This window comes from Coenobita brevimanus, chromosome 79 (assembly GCF_032717465.1).
Source record: "Coenobita brevimanus isolate Jiangsu-jjx chromosome 79, ASM3271746v2, whole genome shotgun sequence".
Taxonomy (NCBI): Eukaryota; Metazoa; Arthropoda; class Malacostraca; order Decapoda; family Coenobitidae; genus Coenobita; species Coenobita brevimanus.
The window spans coordinates 17,461,210-17,483,124 of NC_137032.1; the positions used below are offsets into that span (position 1 = coordinate 17,461,210).

At 39.8% G+C, this 21,915-nt stretch overlaps 1 protein-coding gene across 1 annotated transcript in view; it reads left to right on the top strand.

The window, feature by feature from the left end:
* Nucleotides 1-21,915, top strand: part of LOC145409044 (outer dynein arm-docking complex subunit 4) — a 315,075-nt gene that overhangs the window by 157,669 nt on the left and 135,491 nt on the right. The window contains exon 12 of the mRNA XM_080279602.1: nucleotides 7,286-7,290. Within this exon, the coding sequence (XP_080135728.1) occupies nucleotides 7,286-7,290 (5 nt within the window). The remainder of the gene's footprint in view (nucleotides 1-7,285; nucleotides 7,291-21,915) is intronic.

The following is a 21,915-nucleotide window of genomic DNA, read 5'->3' on the forward strand; positions in this document are numbered from 1 at the left end:
AAGAAAAGATGCAAATGAACTGTATATAATCGCAAATAATATGTTATGATAATTATCTCAAAGTTAAGTGTAATATAATAAGAGACTAGTGTTAGTGATATTATAACATAAAAAGACACGGCGCAAATATCTTGTCGTGTGAGAAAAGACGACGGTAGTGAGTTGAGTGTGCGAGAAAAACACAAAGAGTGCATAGACTATGAAAAAAATTATAAGTTATGTGGAAAACAAATATAATGTACATACGTGTGGGCACAGACTTTCTACATCAGAAATGTAGAATAAGAACTATTACCAACATTATATGGGCAATCCAACTTACTCGCTTGTCATAATGCGCCAATGTACATAACTATGCTTAGGGACACTTCCTATATCATTTATATACCCAACAAGAGTGTCTTTGGCTCTAATAGTTACCGATGAAGAAAATGCAGAGCTTCTGCCACCTCTCACTCTGTGGCGGCGGCGGACGGTGAAGTCTGCGGGCATAACTCCGAAGTTTTCAGCCGCCAGTCAGGGAGAATCGACCTCAAAATCGACCTAAATAGCTTCTGTGATTACTTTTATGGGTGTTCTCCATGTTTTCTCATAATTTCTTACCTATCTACAAAAAAAATCGAAAAGTGACCGGCACCGCGGCTCAGTGAGGGTCCAAAGTCTGCCAGCTCAAGATGGGTTAAATGCACTCACATTTTCTGAATCCTCGTCATCCAGCCTCACTGTACGTTCAGTGGTTTGATTTCTCTCTCTCTTTCTCTCCCTATGCATATATATATATATATATATATATATATATATATATATATATATATATATATATATATAATCATCATCAGCCACTTGAGTGTCCGCTGCAGGACCGGCCTATCCCGACCGAAGTCGGGACGATACAGCCAATGTATCACTACCAAGTGGTTTAGACTGTCTAGTAGAGATTGTATGTAGGGTGAGAAGCGCTTGTAATTGTAATTGTAGTGTTGGAGTGACTTTGGATGTGTGTGTGAACCAAATTTAATCAGCCCACGCAAGCCGACTGGGTGCAAGCATATTTTATAGTATGCGACACTGGTTCAACCATAGCACCCCTTCTGTCCGCCAATGCAGTACGTGGCAGGGTGAACATTCCCAAAGTTTATTACCCTGGCGGGGCGCGAACCCTGGCTCACCCGTGTACGAAACACACTCTACCACTGTGCCACAGAGGCTCAAAAAAAAAAAAAAAAAATATATATATATATATATATATATATATATATATATATATATATATATTCACTCTCATCTTAAATATCGGGACCAACTTTCCTGGCCCCGGGCTCCTACGCTCCTCATGGGATGACACAGGATTGGATGATATATATATATATATATATATATATATATATATATATATATATATATATATATATATATATATATATATATATATTCACTCTCATCTTAAATATCGGGACCAACTTTCCTGGCCCCGGGCCAGGAAATACGAGTATACAGAATATAGATAGATAGTTAGATAGGAGTATATATACCCTGTAGACAAAAAGATAGGTAAATAGAAAGATAGGTTGATAGACAGATGGATAGACAGATACATAAGTGTGTGTGTGTGTGTGTGTGTCAACTGCTGATACTGAATGCCTCTGGAGATACAAGTGTGAGTTCAGTTAAAATTTAATAAATTCTTTCATATATAAGTGTGAAGTTCTATATGGCTGGTTGAAAAGCATGATTGTAAATGTGCATGAGGTGAAGGATGATGCTCTGGAAAGATTAAATTTCAGTCATAATGCTTTTTGGCAAGATAATGAAGATAAGGAAGAGAATCTTGAATGGTATGATAAGGAAAAGAGGGAATACTGATGAGATGATGCTTGGTTTTTGCCAGGCAAAAGGACAAATGATTCAACATTCATTGACCGACAGCTTGAAGGAAAATAAACAGGAAGAAGAAAGAGTTCTTTATTTTTTGTTGATTTAAAGAATGCTTTGGGAGTCAGTGAAGTGGGCAAAGAGAACATTTGGGATTCAAGAATGGTTGTTAGAGTGGTTATTGTAATGTGTGAGGGTATTTGTACCCTGATTAAAGTGAACGGAAGTTTGAAATATGACTTTTCCTTAAAAACTGGTGGTTATCAGGGGTCGCTTTTATCATAGTGCTTGAAGCTATCGCGTGTGACTTCAGAGCTTTTTTTCCATGGAGGTGTTGTATGCTGAGGACTTGGTGTTGGCTACAGAGAACGAAAAAGTACCGTAGGAAAGATTTGGGAAGCGAATAGGAAGAATGAGGTACAGGGATTTGAGAGTAATCGTGCATAAAACAAAAGTGATGATATCTTGAGCAGATGCAGATACTGCCATAGTAGAAGTAGTACATAGCCATTAACAGTTTGCCAAAAGAGTGTGTTGGAAACCACTCCATTTTATGCAGTATTTTAGATAAGCAGGCGCATAAGAGATGTAGTGGTTTCAGAGATAGGCTGCAAAATAATAATGATTTTGAACGTCCGGGTATGTAAATGAGGTCCTATAGAAGTTTTAGGCGGGAAAGGATTAATCCTGTTGGTGCCTCTCGTGAGTGTGTAGAGAAGTATTGTTATTAGAGAACGATATGTGCTGGAGATGGGGCTAGAATAAGCACTGTAGCAAAGATAAGAAGTGGTTAGAAGAAGTTTAGGGAGTTCTCCTAACTTAGAAAGGGGTCTCTCTCTGTGCTAAGGGTTTCTTGTATTTAGTGTGTTTTAGTTTAATGCTGTACGGTAGTGCGACCGGAGTAGTAAAGGAGGATGTTCGTGGACTCGAACAGAGATGAAAATGATCATAGGGATGTGTGTGCGTCCTTTTATATATATATATATATATATATATATATATATATATATATATATATATATATATATATATATATATATATACAAACAGGTTTATGGAACATATATTTATCTATGTATCTATCTGTCGATATATATATATATATATATATATATATATATATATATATATATATATATATATATATATATATATATAATGTCATGAGAAAGGTTGTAAGGAGAACAGGTGCAGGAATTAACTGGAAAGAAAATAAGAAGCTAATGGATTTGGACTATGCTGATGATATTGTACTGATCTGAGGAAGTATTTACAATGCAGAGGGTGCTTGATTCTCTGATGGAGGAAGGAAAAAAATTGGGATTGGTAATAAATTGTGGAAAGACTGAAATTATTGATATGAACGTAGAGAACCAAATCGATTGTGTAATTAGAGGCTTCACCAAACCCTGTTTCAGAGGTCTGCCACCAGGTGGTCTAGCGTCGCCCAGCCTCGATTAAATATTTTTGCGGGGTTTTAAAGACTTGTGAAATTGTACCTAATACTAAGTTTATAATAATATTGCTATTTATAGGAATAATTTCCCTATTCAATCAAGCGCAACTATATACCTGTAAAGAAAGACTAACCAGTCTTTCAGAGAATCTTAGCGTGGGGACTAAAATAGTGTGCTGTCTATTTACATATATTTGAATAAATAGTGTGCAGTGAGTAAAAGGAGATTACCTTCGGGACTTCTGATGTGTGTATTTTAGCATGCTTTAAAGAAGTAAGCAGTTCCACTGAAAATAATGTACTGAACGATAGCTTAGTTGGTGAATCAGCCATACTAATCCAAACAAACGGCAGTGCGGTACAACACTATAATCATAATAGAGTACGTAGAGTTGAAGTGTAAACTTACTAAACTGTGCAATGGAGCCAGGGAAAAATTTAAAAGAATTATTTGTGTTAGACTTTGGTTACTAAAATGACCAAGACGTCCAACAGGTTCCGTATTGTTAAGTAAAGTCGTACGTCAGGCAGGGCAGCATATTGAAAGGTGCTGCTACATATGCGGCTACACATCTATTTTCCTTTGTGGATAGTAACGAATGACAAATATTTTAATTGCTGTTATCTTGCTTTATGGTTGGTTCTAGTAAAATTGCCTAGGTTTTGTCTCTATGTTATGCTTAAAGAGATGAGTAAACTGACGAAAGCTCAGTTTACAAAATGACACTTATAATACAGTACATATAATCAAAGGGCTCCGATATTGTAATTTCTTTGTAGTATATCATGCCATCTAGGTAATTTGATGAGTAAAATATGTTTTGAGGTGTTTTACTTTGTGTCAAAATTAAAAAGAAATTTTGCACTGGCTACTTTTTCAGTGCCTACCCCGCATCAGAGCTGGGCGACGAAAGCCAAGCTAGTGGCAGATTTCTGAAACAGGATCTGGTGAAATCTCTAATTGGGAATAATGTGGTGAAGAATTTAGAAAAATGTAATTATCTTGGACCGATTGTATCATCTAATGGATCATTAAACAATGAAATTGAGGAGAGGATTAGACAGGCCTGGCGAGCTGTTGGAATGTTGAAATCTGTTTGGAATAATAATATGCTTTCAGTACATACTAAAGTAAAAATTTACAAGTCCATAGTTTGACCAATTTTAATATATAGGCATGAGATATGGTACAGTACAACTGCAACAGATCAGAAAGTATTAGGATTTGAGAATAAAATACTGAGAACGATTCTTGGGGTAAAGTGGCAAGACAGGGTTACAAATGAAAGAGTAAGGGATATCACGAGAGTGGAACCAGCTGATGAATATGTGAGACTGTCTCGCTGGAAGTTGCTGGGGCACATTTATAGAAAAGAAGGCAGTATAATACAGGATGTGCCAGAGTGGAGTGCTAGAGGGAGAAGAGGTAGAGGTAGGCCGAGGGAAACCTAGTTGAGGACGATGAAAGAGAAACAGGAGAGGAATGTTGTTGGGACCTGAAGGAGATGGCAAGAGACAAATATTGGTGGACAGAGTTCATCGAGGCCCTACGCATCCCGTGGGGTGCCACAGGAAATGACTGATTAATTTATATATATATATATATATATATATATATATATATATATATATATATATATATATATATTGATAGATAAATAGATAGATAGGTAGATAGATAGAAAGAGTAATAGATAGATAGAGAGATTGGTAGATAGATAGAAAAAGAGTAATAGATAGATAGATAGGTAGATAGATAGATAGAGAGTAATAGATAGATAGATAGATAGATAAATAAATATAGATATAGATAGATAGATGGATATAGATAGATAGATATAGATATAGGTATACGTACTGTACGTACTGTAGAGACAGACAGACAGACAGACAGACAGACAGACAGACAGACAGAGCCTCTGTGATACAGTGGTAAAGTGTGCGTTTTCGTAAAAGAAGAACGAGGGTTTGTGCCCCGCCGGCGTAATAAACTTTGGGGGTGTTCTTCTGACGGAGATCAGGTGTGCTGTGGTTGAACCAGTGTCGCATGCTATAAAGTATGCTTGCACAAAGTCGGCTTGTGCGGGCCTATTACACTTGGTTCACAGACTACACATACATATCCAAAGCCACTACAACAGTACAGTTACACTTACAAGCACTTCTCACCCTACATACAATCTCGGCCAGACAGCCTAAGCCACTTAGTAGAGATACATTCGCTGTATCGACCCCAGTTTGGTAGGGATAGGCCGGTCCTGCAGTGGACACTCAAACGGCTGATGAAATGAGATACGTATATATATATATATATATATATATATATATATATATATATATATATATATATATATATATATATATATATATATATATATATATATGTATATGTACATATTTGCATATATATATATATATATATATATATATATATATATATATATATATATATGTAGATATTTGAATATATATATATATATATATATATATATATATATATATATATATATATATATTGTCAGATGCCTCAATCCCGTTCGGGATGGCCACAAACAAATCACCTCCACGTCGCCCTGTCCCCCGCCATTTCACTGCCCCGCTCCCAACTCACACCCCCCTCTCTCATATACCTCTCCACCCCATCCCTCCTTCTCATCCTCGGCCTCTCCCTCCCTCTTCCCCCCTCCACCTCACTCACTCACACTCTCTTCGTCAGTCTTTCACCCTCCATCCTCTCCACATGGCCAAACCACCTCAGTGTGTTCCTCATAACGCTTCGTATCACATCCACATGTACACTACAAAGCTCCTTTATATTCTCATTTGTCAGCCTGTCTCTCCATGTGACTCCACAGGTTCCTCTTAAATAACTCATTTCCACTGCTGTCACTCTTGTCTTGTGTCCTTCCAGCAACATCCAAGCTTCACTTCCATAAGTTAGAGTTGGTATCACAATACTGTCATGTAGTAACTTTTTCACTTCCACGCTCACTTCCCTGCTTCTTATCACTGCTCTCAAGGAACCAGCAACCTTTCTTCCCTGCTGTACCCTTTCAAGCACTTCACCCTCCAAACCTCCATCCTTACTCAACACACTACCCAAGTACTTAAACGTACTCACATTTTCCAATTCCTCACCATCCAACCTCGCTGTACATTCACTGACTTCACCTCTCTCAAAGACCATCACTTAACTCTTCCCTACATTCACCTTTAGATTCCGTTTCTTACACTCCCAAACTCATCCACGAAGCCTTGCATGCTCCCCTTCGTCTTCACTCAACAACACAGTATCATCTGCAAACAACAGTACAGGGGGTTTCCAAACACTACCCTTTCTCACCAGGGCCACTCCAACATCCACTACCCTACCATGTACAGTTGCGAGCAGATGACTCGAGGCCACCTAGTCCACCAACATGTTGGTGTTTTGTCTGGCAACAGTGGTAGCTGTGACCTTGACCGAGATTCAGTCAGCTGTTCGGGCGAAACAAACCCAGTGATAATTTGTCAATGTGCAGTTCTAACTGGTCTCCAATCAATACCATGCAAGTAAACGTATTATACTGATAATGATTAACGTGTCATACACATGGTAGATATATTTATAATAAAAGTATTACAACACAGGCATCCAAATAGTGGTGCATTCATTCATGGGAGACACACGGGTATCCCGAGTGTGCAGCTCCATCACCACCTTGGTTTGTGACGTAGGCACCACGTGACGTCACGTATGGGGGGTGGAACTACTTGACCCGTTCATGATGATAAACATTTATAGATTAATCGTTCGACTTTATCACTTGAATATTAAAGAAACATTGGTTTTCTATGTCAAAACAAACCTATTACAACCTCTAATCTCATATACGTTAAATACCGCAGCCAACCACGTGCCTCATCACCCCCCCTCCCATCACACGTCCCACCTCGTCCCGCCCTTGATCTAAGTAGGGGAGGTCAGCCAGACAGTGGGGAATCCCCGCCTGCATGACGTCACACACGCCCCACTGCCTTCCCAATCCTAGCTCTCAAGGCTGGCAGGCTGGCGTCGGCCTGGACGCGCTATCTGATGTTTGACCACACTGCTTCATTCATAGCTTCATCTCTCGTACAGTATACAGTATTTTATGTCTTTATAACCATTTACCATAACCATAGTCAGTACGTCAATAAATCACATTATCATCCGCCTGTAACATTCCACAGCAGGACTTAATATATGCTTCTCCTATCTATCTATCTATATTTTTTGTTTTATACTTAATCGCACCTTCCCACCACGGTGGGGTAGCGATACGACAAAGGAAAAGAAAATAACAAAATAACAAAAACCTTCACACACAAATACACATTCGATCACATTCACACTCATCTCCCTACCTATCTATCTATCTGTCTATATCTATCTATCTATCTATCAATCTCTCTCTCTCTCTCTCTCTCTCTCTCTCTCTCTCTCTATATATATATATATATATATATATATATATATATATATATATATATATATATATATATATATAATAACGCGAGCAACGTTTATGATGGCTCTTAGACGGATAAATGAAGAAATCAATGTAATTTCCAGCATTTATTAGTGTGATAAAATACAGCCATCATTCCTGGTGTATATTATATTCATTCATTCATTCTCTCTCTCTCTCTCTCTCTCTCTCTCTCTCTCTCTCCCCGGGCTTGATGCTGTGGTGTCTAGATCATGGTGTCCTCATTCATTCATTCATGCACGGAATGGGACAAGCTGAACCCGCTCGCTAAAGGGCTGATGTGACGTCACGAAGGCTCACGCGGCGCTCTGTCTGGCTGACCTCCCCTACTTAGATCATGGTCCCGCCCACAGTGTAGAGACTCAAACACTGTGGTCCCGCCCTTTCTCACCCACCACCCTCCATATAACTCCCACACCCCCCTCCCCTTGTTTCGCCTACTCTGGCGTGAACCTTTAACTGTCCCACCTGCTTTGGAGTCAGAGGTCGATGAAAATGAGGTTAGTGGTGAAGGATGACTGGCATGACGGTGTTTTTTGTGATAATAATGCTAGGTTGTGGGGAAGCTGATAACCCTACGGCATATCTCTTGAAAGCTGGTAAAGGTTGTTTGGTTCACGACGATAGTCCAACAAAATAAATCACTACCGATACCCGTGTGTCTCACATGAATGAACGCACCACTATTTGGATGCATGTGTTGTAATACTATTGTTATAAATATATCTACCATGTGTATGACACGTTAATCATTATCAGTATAATACGTTTACTTGCATGGTATTGATTGGAGACCAGTTAGAACTACACATTGACAAATTATCACTGGGTTTTTCTCGCCCGAACAGCTGACTGAATCTCGGTCAAGTTCACAGCTACCACTGTTGCCAGACAAAACACCAACATGTTGGTGGACTAAGTGGCCTCGAGTCATCTGCTCGCAACTGTACCTCTTTTAATACCCCATCCATGTACAGATTGAACAACCATGGAGACATGACACATCCCTGTTTCAACCCAACCTTCAAAGAGAAAAATTCACTCAGTTCACCATCCACACGCAATGCAACCTTAGCACCATCATACGTACTCTTCACAGCATTCAACAACTTCCCATCTACTCCATATATTCTTAATACTTTCCACAATCCTTGTCTATCCACCCTGTCATATGCTTTCTCCAGATCCATGAAAGCCACATACAAAATCTTTCCCTTCTCTAGAAACTTTTCCACTAAAGATCTAAGAATGAATATCTGATCTACACAACCTCTTCCCTTCCTAAAGCCTCCATGTTCTTCTCCAACTAATTCCTCTGTTCTCTCTCTAACTCTGTCAATAAGTATCCTACCATACACTTTTCCTATTATACTAAGAAGACAGATGCCCCTATGATTACCACACACTTCTTTTTCCCCTTTTCCTTTGGCCAAGGGAATAATTATACCTGACTTCCAATCCTCCGGGACTCTACCTTCCTCCCAGGCCAATCTGCATATTTTCCACATCCATTCTACTACTATCTCTCCCCCATGTTTCAGCATTTCATCACACACTCCATCAATTCCTGGGGCTTTCCCCAATTTAACTTTCTTCATTGCTTCCACAACTTCTATCCTACTGATTTCTTCCTGTCTTCTCACCTCCCTCCTTCTCCCAACCATTCCCCAGCCACTTATACTCGCATTACTTCCATCCTCTCTCTCTCTCTCTCTCTCTCTCTCTCTCTCTCTCTCTCTCTCTCTCTCTCTCTCTATATATATATATATATATATATATATATATATATACATATAACTCTATATATAACTCTATATATATATATATATATATATATATATATATATATATATATATATATAGCATCCTCATCATCATCCAGACCTCCTTTCCCACCCAAGGGCTGGGTGAGGAGTAGCTATCTCCAAACAGCACAAACTTGCCCAATCCAAATAGGCCACGCTTCCATTCACTCATTATTCAAGCCCCCAGAATCCTGGCTCTACCGGATACGCCAAATACATTCACCACTTTCTGCAGCTTCACGCAAGCGTATCCGATTGAGTCAGTTCGGATGCTGCCCTGCTCACAAGGGATGCCAAAATCACTGATCATGCACTTCTCCTCACAACATTCATCCAGCCAGCTCGAGCTCTAGTCATTTCCCTAGCCTCACCGACTTCCAAACCTCTCTTCCTCAAACACTCATCCACTATATCTCTCTTGCTTCACCTTGGCCTACCACGCCTCTTCTCTCCTTCAGATTAGCTTAGGTATACCTTTTTCACTATTCTATTGTTATCCTTTCTTTCTACATGACCATACCATCTCAAGACACTCTCTTCGATTCTGGTGTCCATCGACTTCTCACTCCACACCTTTTATGAATCACATTATATCGTATCCTATCCACCCTCTGTACTCCACATACATTCCTCAGCAGTCCTATCTCCACTGCTCTCACTCTTGACTTTTCATTTTCATGCCACACCATAGTCTCACACCCATATGTTAAAGTTGGCACTAACACTCCCTCATGTAAGCCTCGTTCAGCTGCAACACTCAAACCTCTGTTTTTTATCAAGACCTTCATTGCACCAGCTACTTTTTTCCTTGTCTCACTCTTTTCAACTTCTTTTACACATTTTCCTCTCTTTTCCATCACTGTACCCAAGTATTTGAACTCTCTTCCCAATTCCAGTCTCTCTCTTCATTCACTGTGACATCACACTGGGAGTCACCTTCTCTCTCAACAATCATCACTTTTCTCTACATTTACTTTCAAGGCTCGACGCTCACAGACATTAGCAAAACTCTGCACTAGCCTACCAAGTTCTTGTCCGGTACTTGCAAGTAGTACCGTATCATCAACATACAACAAATTTGAAATATTCCATCTATCATCATTCATTACGAACGCCATCCCTCTCTTCATTACTCGCGTTTATGCTTCTCTCATCACCTCATCCATATATATATATTGAACAACAACGGGGACATCACATAACCTTGTCACATGTCCACACCGATTGTAAACCATGCACTTAGATGCCCATTAACCCTTACACATGCTTCGCTACCTTCATAAAAACTCTTGACAGCTTCTAGCAGCTTACCATCTACACCATACATGCGCAAAGCTTTGCACAATCACTCTCTGTCTACTTTGTCGTATGGTTTTTCCATATCTATGAATGCCATAAACACCTTATGGTCCTCACAAGCCTTCTCTGCTATCTGTCTCATTGCAAATACTTGATCCACACATCCCTTGCCAGTCCTAAAGCCACCCTGTTCATCACTCACTCGGACTTCCGATATCTCTCTTACTATCTCTATAATAATTCTTCCATATACCTTCCCTACCACACTCAATAAATTTATGCCATGATAATTCTTGTACTCACTTCGCTCACCTTTATTTTTGTACAGGGGTACAATCACAGCCTTTTCCCACTCTGCAGGCACAGTTTCACTCATGTATGCCTTCTTACATATCTTCAACAAGCACTTCATTCCACTCTCTCCACTACACTTAAGCATCTCTGCATACATCTCATCATCCCCAGCTGCTTTCCCATTTTTCAGCCGTTTCACAGCGCTCTTCACCTGTGAGAGTGTCATGTCTCATGGCACTGCATTCCTTCTCTGCACACCCCCAAAACCAATCACGTTTACAGCCGCTCTGCTCTCTTTATTCCCATTCATCAGATTTTCAAAATGTTCTTTCCATCTGGTCCTTACGTCATCTCCATGGGTTAGTAACCTACCACCTGCATCCTTCACACCATCACATTTCTTTCCGCTTTCACTTCTACATTTCCGCACCTCTTTCCAGAATAACTTCCTTTTATCAGAGTAGTTCTGATTCATTTTTCTTCCCAGATCATCATTTACCTCCTTCTTTTTCCTCTTCACAAGTCTCGTGCTTCTTGTTCTCGATATACTCAGTTCTTATTTCAACTGAACCCCTATCCTGTAACCACTTTAGCCACTTCTTCCTCTTTTCCTCCACCACTCTCTTAACCTCCTTATCCCACAATGCCGTACCTTTCTTTTTTGTTATACTCTTGCCGCACAACACACCACTTTAGCATTCCTAACTAAGGAATCCCTATATGCATTCCATTGGCTGTCCAGATCCAATTCATTCCAGTTCACTGATTCTAACTTCTCCTGTACTTTGGTCCTTTAATCGTGTCATTTCTTTGATCCTCAGCTTCTCAATTTTCAGCCTTTCTCCCTGACTGTTCCTCTCTCTTTTGATCCACCTCACTTTGATCTTGCATACCACGATCATATGATCCGACAGACCTCCACATCGTCCTCTCACAGCCCTCGTATCAGCAACAATTCCCATCATCGACCTCTCTACGAGCACGTAATAAATTAGGCTTCTTTCAACACGATCCCCGTGTCCTCTCTACCATGTATATTCATGCGCATCTTTGTATTTGAAATACGAATTACAAATGCACAACCTCCTCTCCTGACACATATCCTTTAGTCGATTCCCATTATCATTTTCTCCTGGCACTCCATAACAACCAATTATATATATATATATATATATATATATATATATATATATATATATATATATATATATATATTTATATATATATATATATATTTCTATTTTTCCTCCTTCGCCCAAGGTTCCCCCAGCACATGATACTATCTCTCGAGGAGCACTCGTGACACATATCACTAAAATTTTATACAGATCATAAATAATCAATAATTGTCTTAGCAAAGAACAGTACCTGTCCACTGACGTCCGTCATTGCCCGGCGTCCTAACGGCACCTGCACACTTGCCACTAAGATATCGATGACATATGCTACGCACCCACAATATCCCACAACGAACACTCATGATACATATCACAAATATTTTATGTAAATCATAAATAATCAACAAATGTCTTAGCAAGGTACAGTACTTATCCACTGACGTCCGTCATTGCCCGGCGTCCTAACGTCACTTGCACACTTACCACTAAGGTATCGCTGACATACGCTACGCACCCACAGCATCCCACAACGAACACTCATGACACATATCACAAACATTTTATGTAAATCATAAATAATCAGCAAATGTCTTAGCAAGGTGCAGTACCTTTCCACTGATATCCGTCGTTGCCCGGCGTCCTTACGTCACCTGCACACTTGCTGCTAAGGTATCGTTGGCATGCGCTACACATTTACAATATCCCTCAACGAACACTTATGACACATATCACAAACATTTTATATAAATTATAAATAATAACAAATGTCTTAGGAAGTTATTGTACCTGTTCAATGACACACATGGTTGCTAAGCCTCGTTACGTCCCTGCACACTTGCCACTAAGGTATTGCTAGCCTATGCTACACACCCACAAAATTCCTTCACGAACACTTGCTGCACATTTCACGTTCATTGTACATAAAGTACCGTATAAGTTCTCACAAAATGTCTTAGCAAGTTACAGTACCTGTTCAATGACGTCCGTGGCTCCTAGGCGTCCTTACATCCCCGCACACCTGCTGCTAAGGTATTGCTAACCTACGGTTCGCACCCACAGAATTCCTTCACGAACACTCACTGCACATTTCACGTTCATTGTACATAAAGTACAAGTTCCTGCTGAATGTCTTGGCAAGTTACAGTACCTGTTCAGTGACGTCCATGGTTGCTAGGCATCCTTACGTCCCTGCACACCTGGCACTAAGGTATCGCTAACATACACCACACACCCTAAATTATCCCTTCACAAACACTCACAGCTCAGTTCACGTACACTTTACACTAAATCATACGCAAATACATGACTATCACAATTATTCCACCCCTACCTCCGCAATTGTTTACGTTCCTTACTATTGTACAACGTGACTGTGACACAGCACCTTCGCCTTGAGATTTACGACGCACCGCTATATTGGCACACACCACATTCCTTCACAAACACTCGCAGCATGTTGGCCTTATATTTCACGTAAATTCATACGCATATACTGTACAATATCACTATCAAATTCCATTCCTAAACACCTCGAATAATCCCTTCCCAACTACAGCGTACTGGTAACTCCTGCCTAATTTCACACAATGCTATGGCAAACGTAACGCATGCTAGTTCCAATATATCACAAAGCCAGCCACTATAGCTTTCACACACTATACAGTTTAGGCACTGGCTTCACTATATATGTAAATGTACTCACCGCATAGGACCCAGGGGAGGCGGAGTGGGGAAACCCCATTACAGTGAACACGCGTCTTGCTCCTAGGCCTAACGACTGATAACAGGCAACATTTCTTCTCAAGATATATATCTATGTTCCACTGACAAAATCACTTCAAAATATGCTCAGAAATAATATATTATCACACTCAGTCCATAGGGGTTTCGACTCGGCTGGGAGGGGGAGAATTAGAGGGATTTAAAGGGACAGCACACATGATGCAGCCTTACACCCTGACTCCTTCTGAGGTACTGAGGATTCTTGCTATGGACAGGCTCCGAGGGGGCTCTACAGTGTTGCAAAGTGTTTACCTCGGAAGAAGGATGCGTCCGCTAGAATGCATCCAAATTTAACACAATTTGACTGAAAACTTTTCTTTTGATGGCGGTTTTTCTGGTTTCTCATGCAATTCGCATCAATGTGTGTTTTTGTGCCAAACCACAAAGAATGTGATTCACGTCAACATGCCTCGGAGGGTTAATGAATCAACAGCTTTGTTCTGCATTTTGTCTAGCTGTTTTAGTGCAACGTCTTCATATCTTAGGAGGAGTAGACTGTAGCACCAGTCAAGTAGGGCAGTACTCCCGAGGTGGATGGAAAGCTGATGACAGGGAGTGCTGGAGCTCCCGTTTCATCAGCCCTCAGGACTAGTTCCTGACCATCCCCCTTTGCTGAACTTTTTCAGTTTCTCAGTTACACAGAGAGTAGGCCAGCATGCTCTCCAGTACAAATTTCTCTAACTATCTACACCAAACTACATGCACAGTACAGCTACACTTCCTTTTCCAAAGTTCAAAAAATTATGGCGTCTCATCACCAAGCCTCGGAGTCCCCAGGGGGGGGACCATAAATGCCCCCACCATCCGCCCCTCTCCCAGTGACGACTCGAGGTGCCTGGAACCACTGTCTGGCTCTCTTCTTCATTTCTGCAACATTCGCGGCCTTTCCTCTAACTTTCGCTCTGTTGAGCACCACCTCTCCTCCTCTAAACCTCATCTTCTTTTTCTAACTGAGACTCAGCTGTCTGAGGCAACTGACAGCAAACCCTTTTCTGTATCCTCCTACTTTCTCTATACTCATTTCAAAGCCAAAGGTGGCTGTTGTGTATCTATATGCAACGACTTATCTTGCTCTCGTGTTCCTGAACTCGATTCTTCTGAATTTTCTACACTCTGGCTTCGGCTTTTCTGTCATTCTCAGACTAAATACATCTGTGCTGTTTACTTATCCCCTAATTCTACTGACTATCAAAAATTCTTCGACTATCTTACTTCTACGATGGAACACATTCTATCCATTTCTCCTTTCTCTGAAATCTCCATTCTAGGAGATTTCAATGTTCACCACCACCTTTGGCTCTCCTCTCCTTTCACGGATCCACCTGGTGAACAAGCCTACATCTTTTCTATCCTTAATGACCTAGAGCAGCTTGTACAGCACCCTACCTGTATCCCTGACCGCCTTGGAGAGAGCTCCAACGTCCTTGACCTCTTCCTCAAAACTAATCCTTCTGCTTACTCTGTTAATCTTTTCTCTCCGTTGGGCTCCTCCGATCACAACCTTATCACCTTAACCTGTCCTATCACTCCGGTACTTCCTGTGAACCCTCCAGGGAAATGTCATCTGTGGCATTTTGGAGCCGCGGACTGGGAGGCCCTCAGGCAGTACTTCTTTGATTTTCCCTGGAATGATTATTGCTTCCATGGCCGTGAGCCATCTGAGTGTGCCTTGCACATTACCGAGGTTATTCTCTCGGACATGGAAGCATACATTCCTTTCTCATATCCTTTGACTAACACAAGAAAGCCTTGGTTTAATCACGGTTGTTCTAATGCTGTCCAGCAACAAGGAGAGGGCCTACAAAAGGTACCGGAGCCAACCCACCCCTGAATCACATCATCTTTATGTTTCTGCCCGGAATCGTGCTAAGTCTGTTCTTCGCTCTCCTAAAAATAATTTCATCCGTACTAAATGCTCTCAACTCTCCAACTCGAATTCTTCCCGCTCCTTCTGGCTATGGCACACCTAATGTCTGACTTGGCTCGTATCTCTGACTGGGGTAAAAATAATATGGTCGTTTTTAATGCATCTAAGACTCAGTTCTTACACCTATCAACCCGACAAAATCTTCCACAGGTATACCCACTAATGTTTAATAATATTCAGCTTAATCCTGCATCATCCTTGAACATGCTTGGGGTTTCATTTACTCGGGACTTATCTTGGAAAGATCATATTACATCTCTTGTAAAATCTGCTTCCAAGAGATTGGGTGTGCTAAACTGACTCCGTTCTTTCTTTACCCCTGCACAATTGTTGACTCTATACAGGGGTTTTATCCGCCCCTGTGTGGAGTACAACTCTCATGTGTGGGGAGGCTCCCCTCATACAGCTCTTCTCAATAGGGTGGAGTCAAAGGCTTTTTGTCTCATTAACTCTCCTCCTCTTACTGACTCCCTTCAACCTCTGTCTCTTCGCTGCACTGTTGCATCTTTATCTCTTTTCTATCGCTACTTTAATGGTCACTGCTCCTCTGAACTGTCTGCTTGCATTCCTCCACCTCTACAACGGGCGCTTAGCACCCGTCTGGCAGCAAACTCTCATCCCTTTTCTGTCCAACTCTCTAATGCAAGAGTTAACCGTTACTCCCAGTCTTTCATTTATGCAACAGGTCAGCTCTGGAACTGTCTCCCTCTGTCTGTATTTCCTGCTGCCTATGATCTCCAGTCTTTCAAACGCAGTGTGTCCAGGCATCTCAAAATGATCGGATCTTGAATTTGGCTCTCTATTGTATTTTGTTTTTCTCTTGGAGGGAACTGTACTGCGGGCTCATGGCCTTTGGTTCCTTCTTCCTCACATAAAAAAAAAAATTATCCATTCCATAAGGGTGGGCAATACTCTAGCTGAGCATGCACATGACTTATAAATGCTCATCAATGAAGAAGTTACGGACTCTGTTCAATTATCCAAGTTTCTTTCAGGTGCTTCTAGCAAGTGATATGATGTGAGAGGGCCAGCTGGGGACACTGTTATGTAAAACACTGAAAATTCAATACTTGTTGTGATGGGAATATTAATAGCATTGAAGGTAATATTAGAATCTGGCAATACTTATCTATTAGTCACTTGCAAACATTTAGTTTTACTAACATTAAATGAAATAAGGATATTTGGTCCCCATTCACTGATCTTTGATAAGTCTTGACTTATGAAGATGACTGCACTGAGCTGAGAGTTTGAGATATTACACTTTGTAAATGGATGTTTGAGTGTAAATGAACTGTGAAGTGTTGAGTCATCTGCATATGAATGGGTGGGATTGTGGGTGACAGATTAGAGGTCATTAATGTGAACTTGGAATAGGGTTGGCACCAGAACTCTTCCTTGTGGCACACTGGCATTAATCGAGTGGAAATTGGAATGTACATCATCTACTTTTACTATTATTTTTCTGTCGCTGAGATATGGGGAAAACAGAGGAACAAAATATGTCAGTCCACAGAAAGGGAGTTTCAATAATAGGGAACAGTGCCACACTCTGTCAATAGCTTTAGAAATATCAAGGGCTACTACATGAGTTTCTCCATGTTGGTCAATTGACTAATGGATGGTATGAGTCAGGAGACTATATGTATCAGTGATGGATCTTTCGTGGCGAAAACAATATTGTCTATCAGTAATTAAGTTGTTGCATTCAAGGTGTTTAACTATGTCCTTATTATTTACAATTTCAAATATGTTTCCAAAAGAAGATGTAATAGCTATTGGTCGGTAATGAGAAGGGTCAGAGGAACTTTCTATCTTTGGAACTGGGTGGATATTGGCGGCACAATCTGAATAATTTAGCTAGAACAGAGACATGTTCTGGGGAACACTTTCTCAAAACAATTGGAGGAATTCCATCTGGGCCTGGAGCTTTGTTGGTTGGTAAACTGTCTAGGATGGATTTTAAGTATCTACTCTGTATTTTAAGTAGAACAATTTTGGGAGAGTAAAATTCTAATACTTGGACATTCTGGCTGAATTTCTCTACGGTAGAATTCCCGGCAAATGTACTGGCAAGGATATTTGCTTTACTATGCAGGTCATTTGTAATTTTGCCATCTGAAGATTTAGTGGGGGAACAGGTGAAGATGCATTAAAGTTAATACTGAAAGAATTTAGAGGTGACCAGAATTTTCTATTGTTATTAGGACTGTTAGGCAGTTTTGATGCTTGAGCTTGAAGAATGTTTGATTTAGCGAGATTTAATACAGCTTTTGCATTGTTTCTAGCAATTTAAACTGACAGAGTGATTCAGATTTTTTTTTTTTTTTTCATTTTAAGTAAGAGTTATATGCTGATGACTTTTTGGGCCATTGCTCAGGCAAACTGCTATCAACCCGTTTTGGAAAGTTCGATCTTTTAGTGAACTGTTGACTTGGTACGAACAATTCCATACCAGCTTGTATTGAGTCATTAATGTGGAACTGGGTAGAACTGACATCACTAGAGAGGGAAGACTGCCATGCAATGTCAGCAAAATAATTTCTAAATCCATCCAAATTTGCCTTATTAAAGTGCCACTGGGTCATCCTGAAATGGTTTAGAACGGGGAGGTTTGGGGGAGCCAAATAATGTGGCTTTGATGACATTGTGATTGGAGGATCTAAATGGTGAGATTTTTTCTATCCTGTACTGATCTGGATTATTTGTCAGAAATAGATCCAAGAGATGGGCGTTATGGTCAGGATTATCTGGTATTCTGGTTAGTTTCTTTACCAATTGCGTGAGATTAAACAATTCTGCAAGCAGCTCTCACTTTAGACCAGTATCATCAGACCTGGCAGAATTAGATAACCATTCTACATTATGTACGTTAAAATCTCCCAAAATGGTAATTTCGGTGCTAAGGGTAAGGTTAAGGTTACTCAACTGTATGGATATGGAGCCAAATACACAGGGTTCTGGAGAAGCACTGGGGGAATGATAGACTACATAAATATAGTTGGGAATCTTAAGATAATTTTCTTGAGACAATATATATATATATATATATATATATATATATATATATATATATATATATATATATATATATATATTATATAAAGAGAGAGAGAGAGAGAGACGTTTATACTGTATATATATATATATATATATATATATATATATATATATATATATATATATATATATATATATATATATATATATATATATATATATATAGATAGATAGATAGATAGATAGATAGTTATGTCATATATTTATATCAATCAATTAAACAGTCAATCATTTCCTGTGGCTCCCCACGGGATGCATAGGGCCTCGGTGGACTCTCTCCACCAATATTTGTCTCTTGCCACCTCCTTCTGGTCCCATCAACACTCCTCTCCTGCTTTTCTTTTCATTGTCCTCAACCAGGTTTCCCTCGGCCTACCTCTTCCTCTTCTCCCTCTAGCAGTCCACTCTGGCACGTCCTGTATTATACTGCCTTCTTTTCTATAAATGTGCCCCAGCCACTTCCAGCGAGACAGTCTCACATATTCATCAGCTGGTTCCACTCTCGTAATATCCCTTACTCTTTCATTTGTAACTCTGTCTTGCCACTTTACCCCAAGAATCCTTCTCAGTATTTTATTCTCAAACACTAATACTTTCTGATCTGTTGCAATTGTACTGTACCATGGCTCATGCCCATAAATCAAAATTGGTCTAACCATGGACTTGTAAATTATTACTTTAGTATGTACCGAAAGCATATTATTATTCCAAACAAATTTCAACATTCCAACAGCTCGCCAAGCCTGTCTAATCCTCTCCTCAATTTCATTGGTTAATGATCCATTAGATGATACAATCGTTCCAAGATATTTAAAATTGTCTAAATTCTTCACCACATTATTCCCAATTACACAATCGATTTTGTTCTCTACGTTCATATTAATAATTTCAGTCTTTCCACAATTTATTACCAATCCCACTTTTTCTCCTTCCTCCACCAGACAATCAAGCACCCTCTGCATCTCGTAAATACTTCCGCAAATCAGTACAATATCATCAGCATAATCCAAATACATCAGCTTCTTATTTTCTTTCCAGTTAATTCCTGCACCTGTTCTCCTTACAACCTTTCTCATAACATAATCCATAACCAAAACAAACAAAAATGGCGAAGGAACTCCTCCTTGAATCACTCCTGACCTAACTTCAAATGGATCACCCAAAGAACCACCCACCATTACCTTACAAAAAGTACCTTCATGCAGGGTTCTAATAATATTGACAAACTTTTCTGGTATACCATAGAATCTCATAATTTTCAAAATAGCTCCACGTGAAACAATATCAAACGCCTTTTCAAAATCCACAAAACACATACTAAATAGCATTTTCATCTCATTAGCTTGTTGCATTAGATGCCTTACAATAAAAATCTGATCATTACAACCTCGACCCTTTCTAAATCCCGCTTGTTCTTCTCTTAAAATTTTATCAATTACTGGCTTTATTCTGTTCAACAAGATTTTGGAAAAGACTTTTTTTGACAGGTGTCAAAGTTATCCCCCTCCAATTGCCACACATACTGAAATTTCCCTTTTTTTTTTTTTTTTTTTTTGGCATTTTTATAATCACTCCACTTTTCCACTCTTCTGGAAATCCACCATTATCCCAGGCAACATCAAAAAGTTTCAAAAGTGCATTCATCAACTCATCATTTTTCACCTTAAGCATTTCAGGAAATATTCCATCCTCTCATGAGGCCTTAAAATTCTTTAACTCCTTTATAGATTTTGCTACCTCTTCCAAGGTTATATCCCCTGTTTCTATCTGCAAATCTCTCTCGGCTGGCAAAATGTACTCTTCAGCTGGGATTGGTCAAGAACAGATTCAGAATGCTCTTTCCACCTTCCTTTTATATCCAAATCTCTAGTCATCAAATTACCATTTCTATCTCGAACAGGTTTTTCCTTCCTTCTCTTTTCAGTCCCAGATAACTCCTTTATGGCCTGATTTGCTGTTCTTGTGCTCTGCCCGTCATTTTTACTTAATTTAATTTCTGTCTCTGTTGCCTTTTCATCATATAGCCTCCCCTTATCAAGTCTAACGAGTCTTTTTACTTCAGAATGTAAACTCCAGTACTTTGCTCTAAGTACTTCAACTACCTGGCCATCAATATGTTGTTCTTCACTTCTTAACTTAGCCTCTTTCCTTTTCTGAATTGCATTCCATGTTTCATCCGAAATCTACTTTTTCCTTCTCACTTTTCCCTCTTTCTTAATAGTAACCTTAGCACCCTCATGCAGAACCTCTTTTACCTCTCTCCACATTTGATTAATATCATTGTTTTCAGATTCCATCAAAGTCTGCAGGACTAGAAACCTGTTACTACATTCCCACCGAAACTTTTCCATCGAGTTCTCGTCATTTCTCAGCTCATCAAAATCATAATTATTACCTCCTGTACAATTACCATTAACGTTTCTCTTAAGTTTTATTTTAATCGTTGACAAAACAAGTTGGTGATCACTATCTATCTATATACTCATCCATCATCCAATCCTACATTGCCCCATGAGGAGCATAGGAGCCCGGGGCTATGTAGTTGGTCCCGACATTTATGAAAGTGATATATATATATATATATATCATCTCATCAGCCGTTCATATATATATATATATATATATATATATCATCTCATCAGCCGTTCGAATGTCCACTGCAGGACCGGCGTATCCCTACCGAAGCAGGGACGATACAGCCAATGTATCTCTACTCGTACCAAGTGGCTTAGGCTGTCTGGCAGAGATTGTATGTAGGGTGAGAAGTGCTTGTAAGTGTAACTGTAGTGTT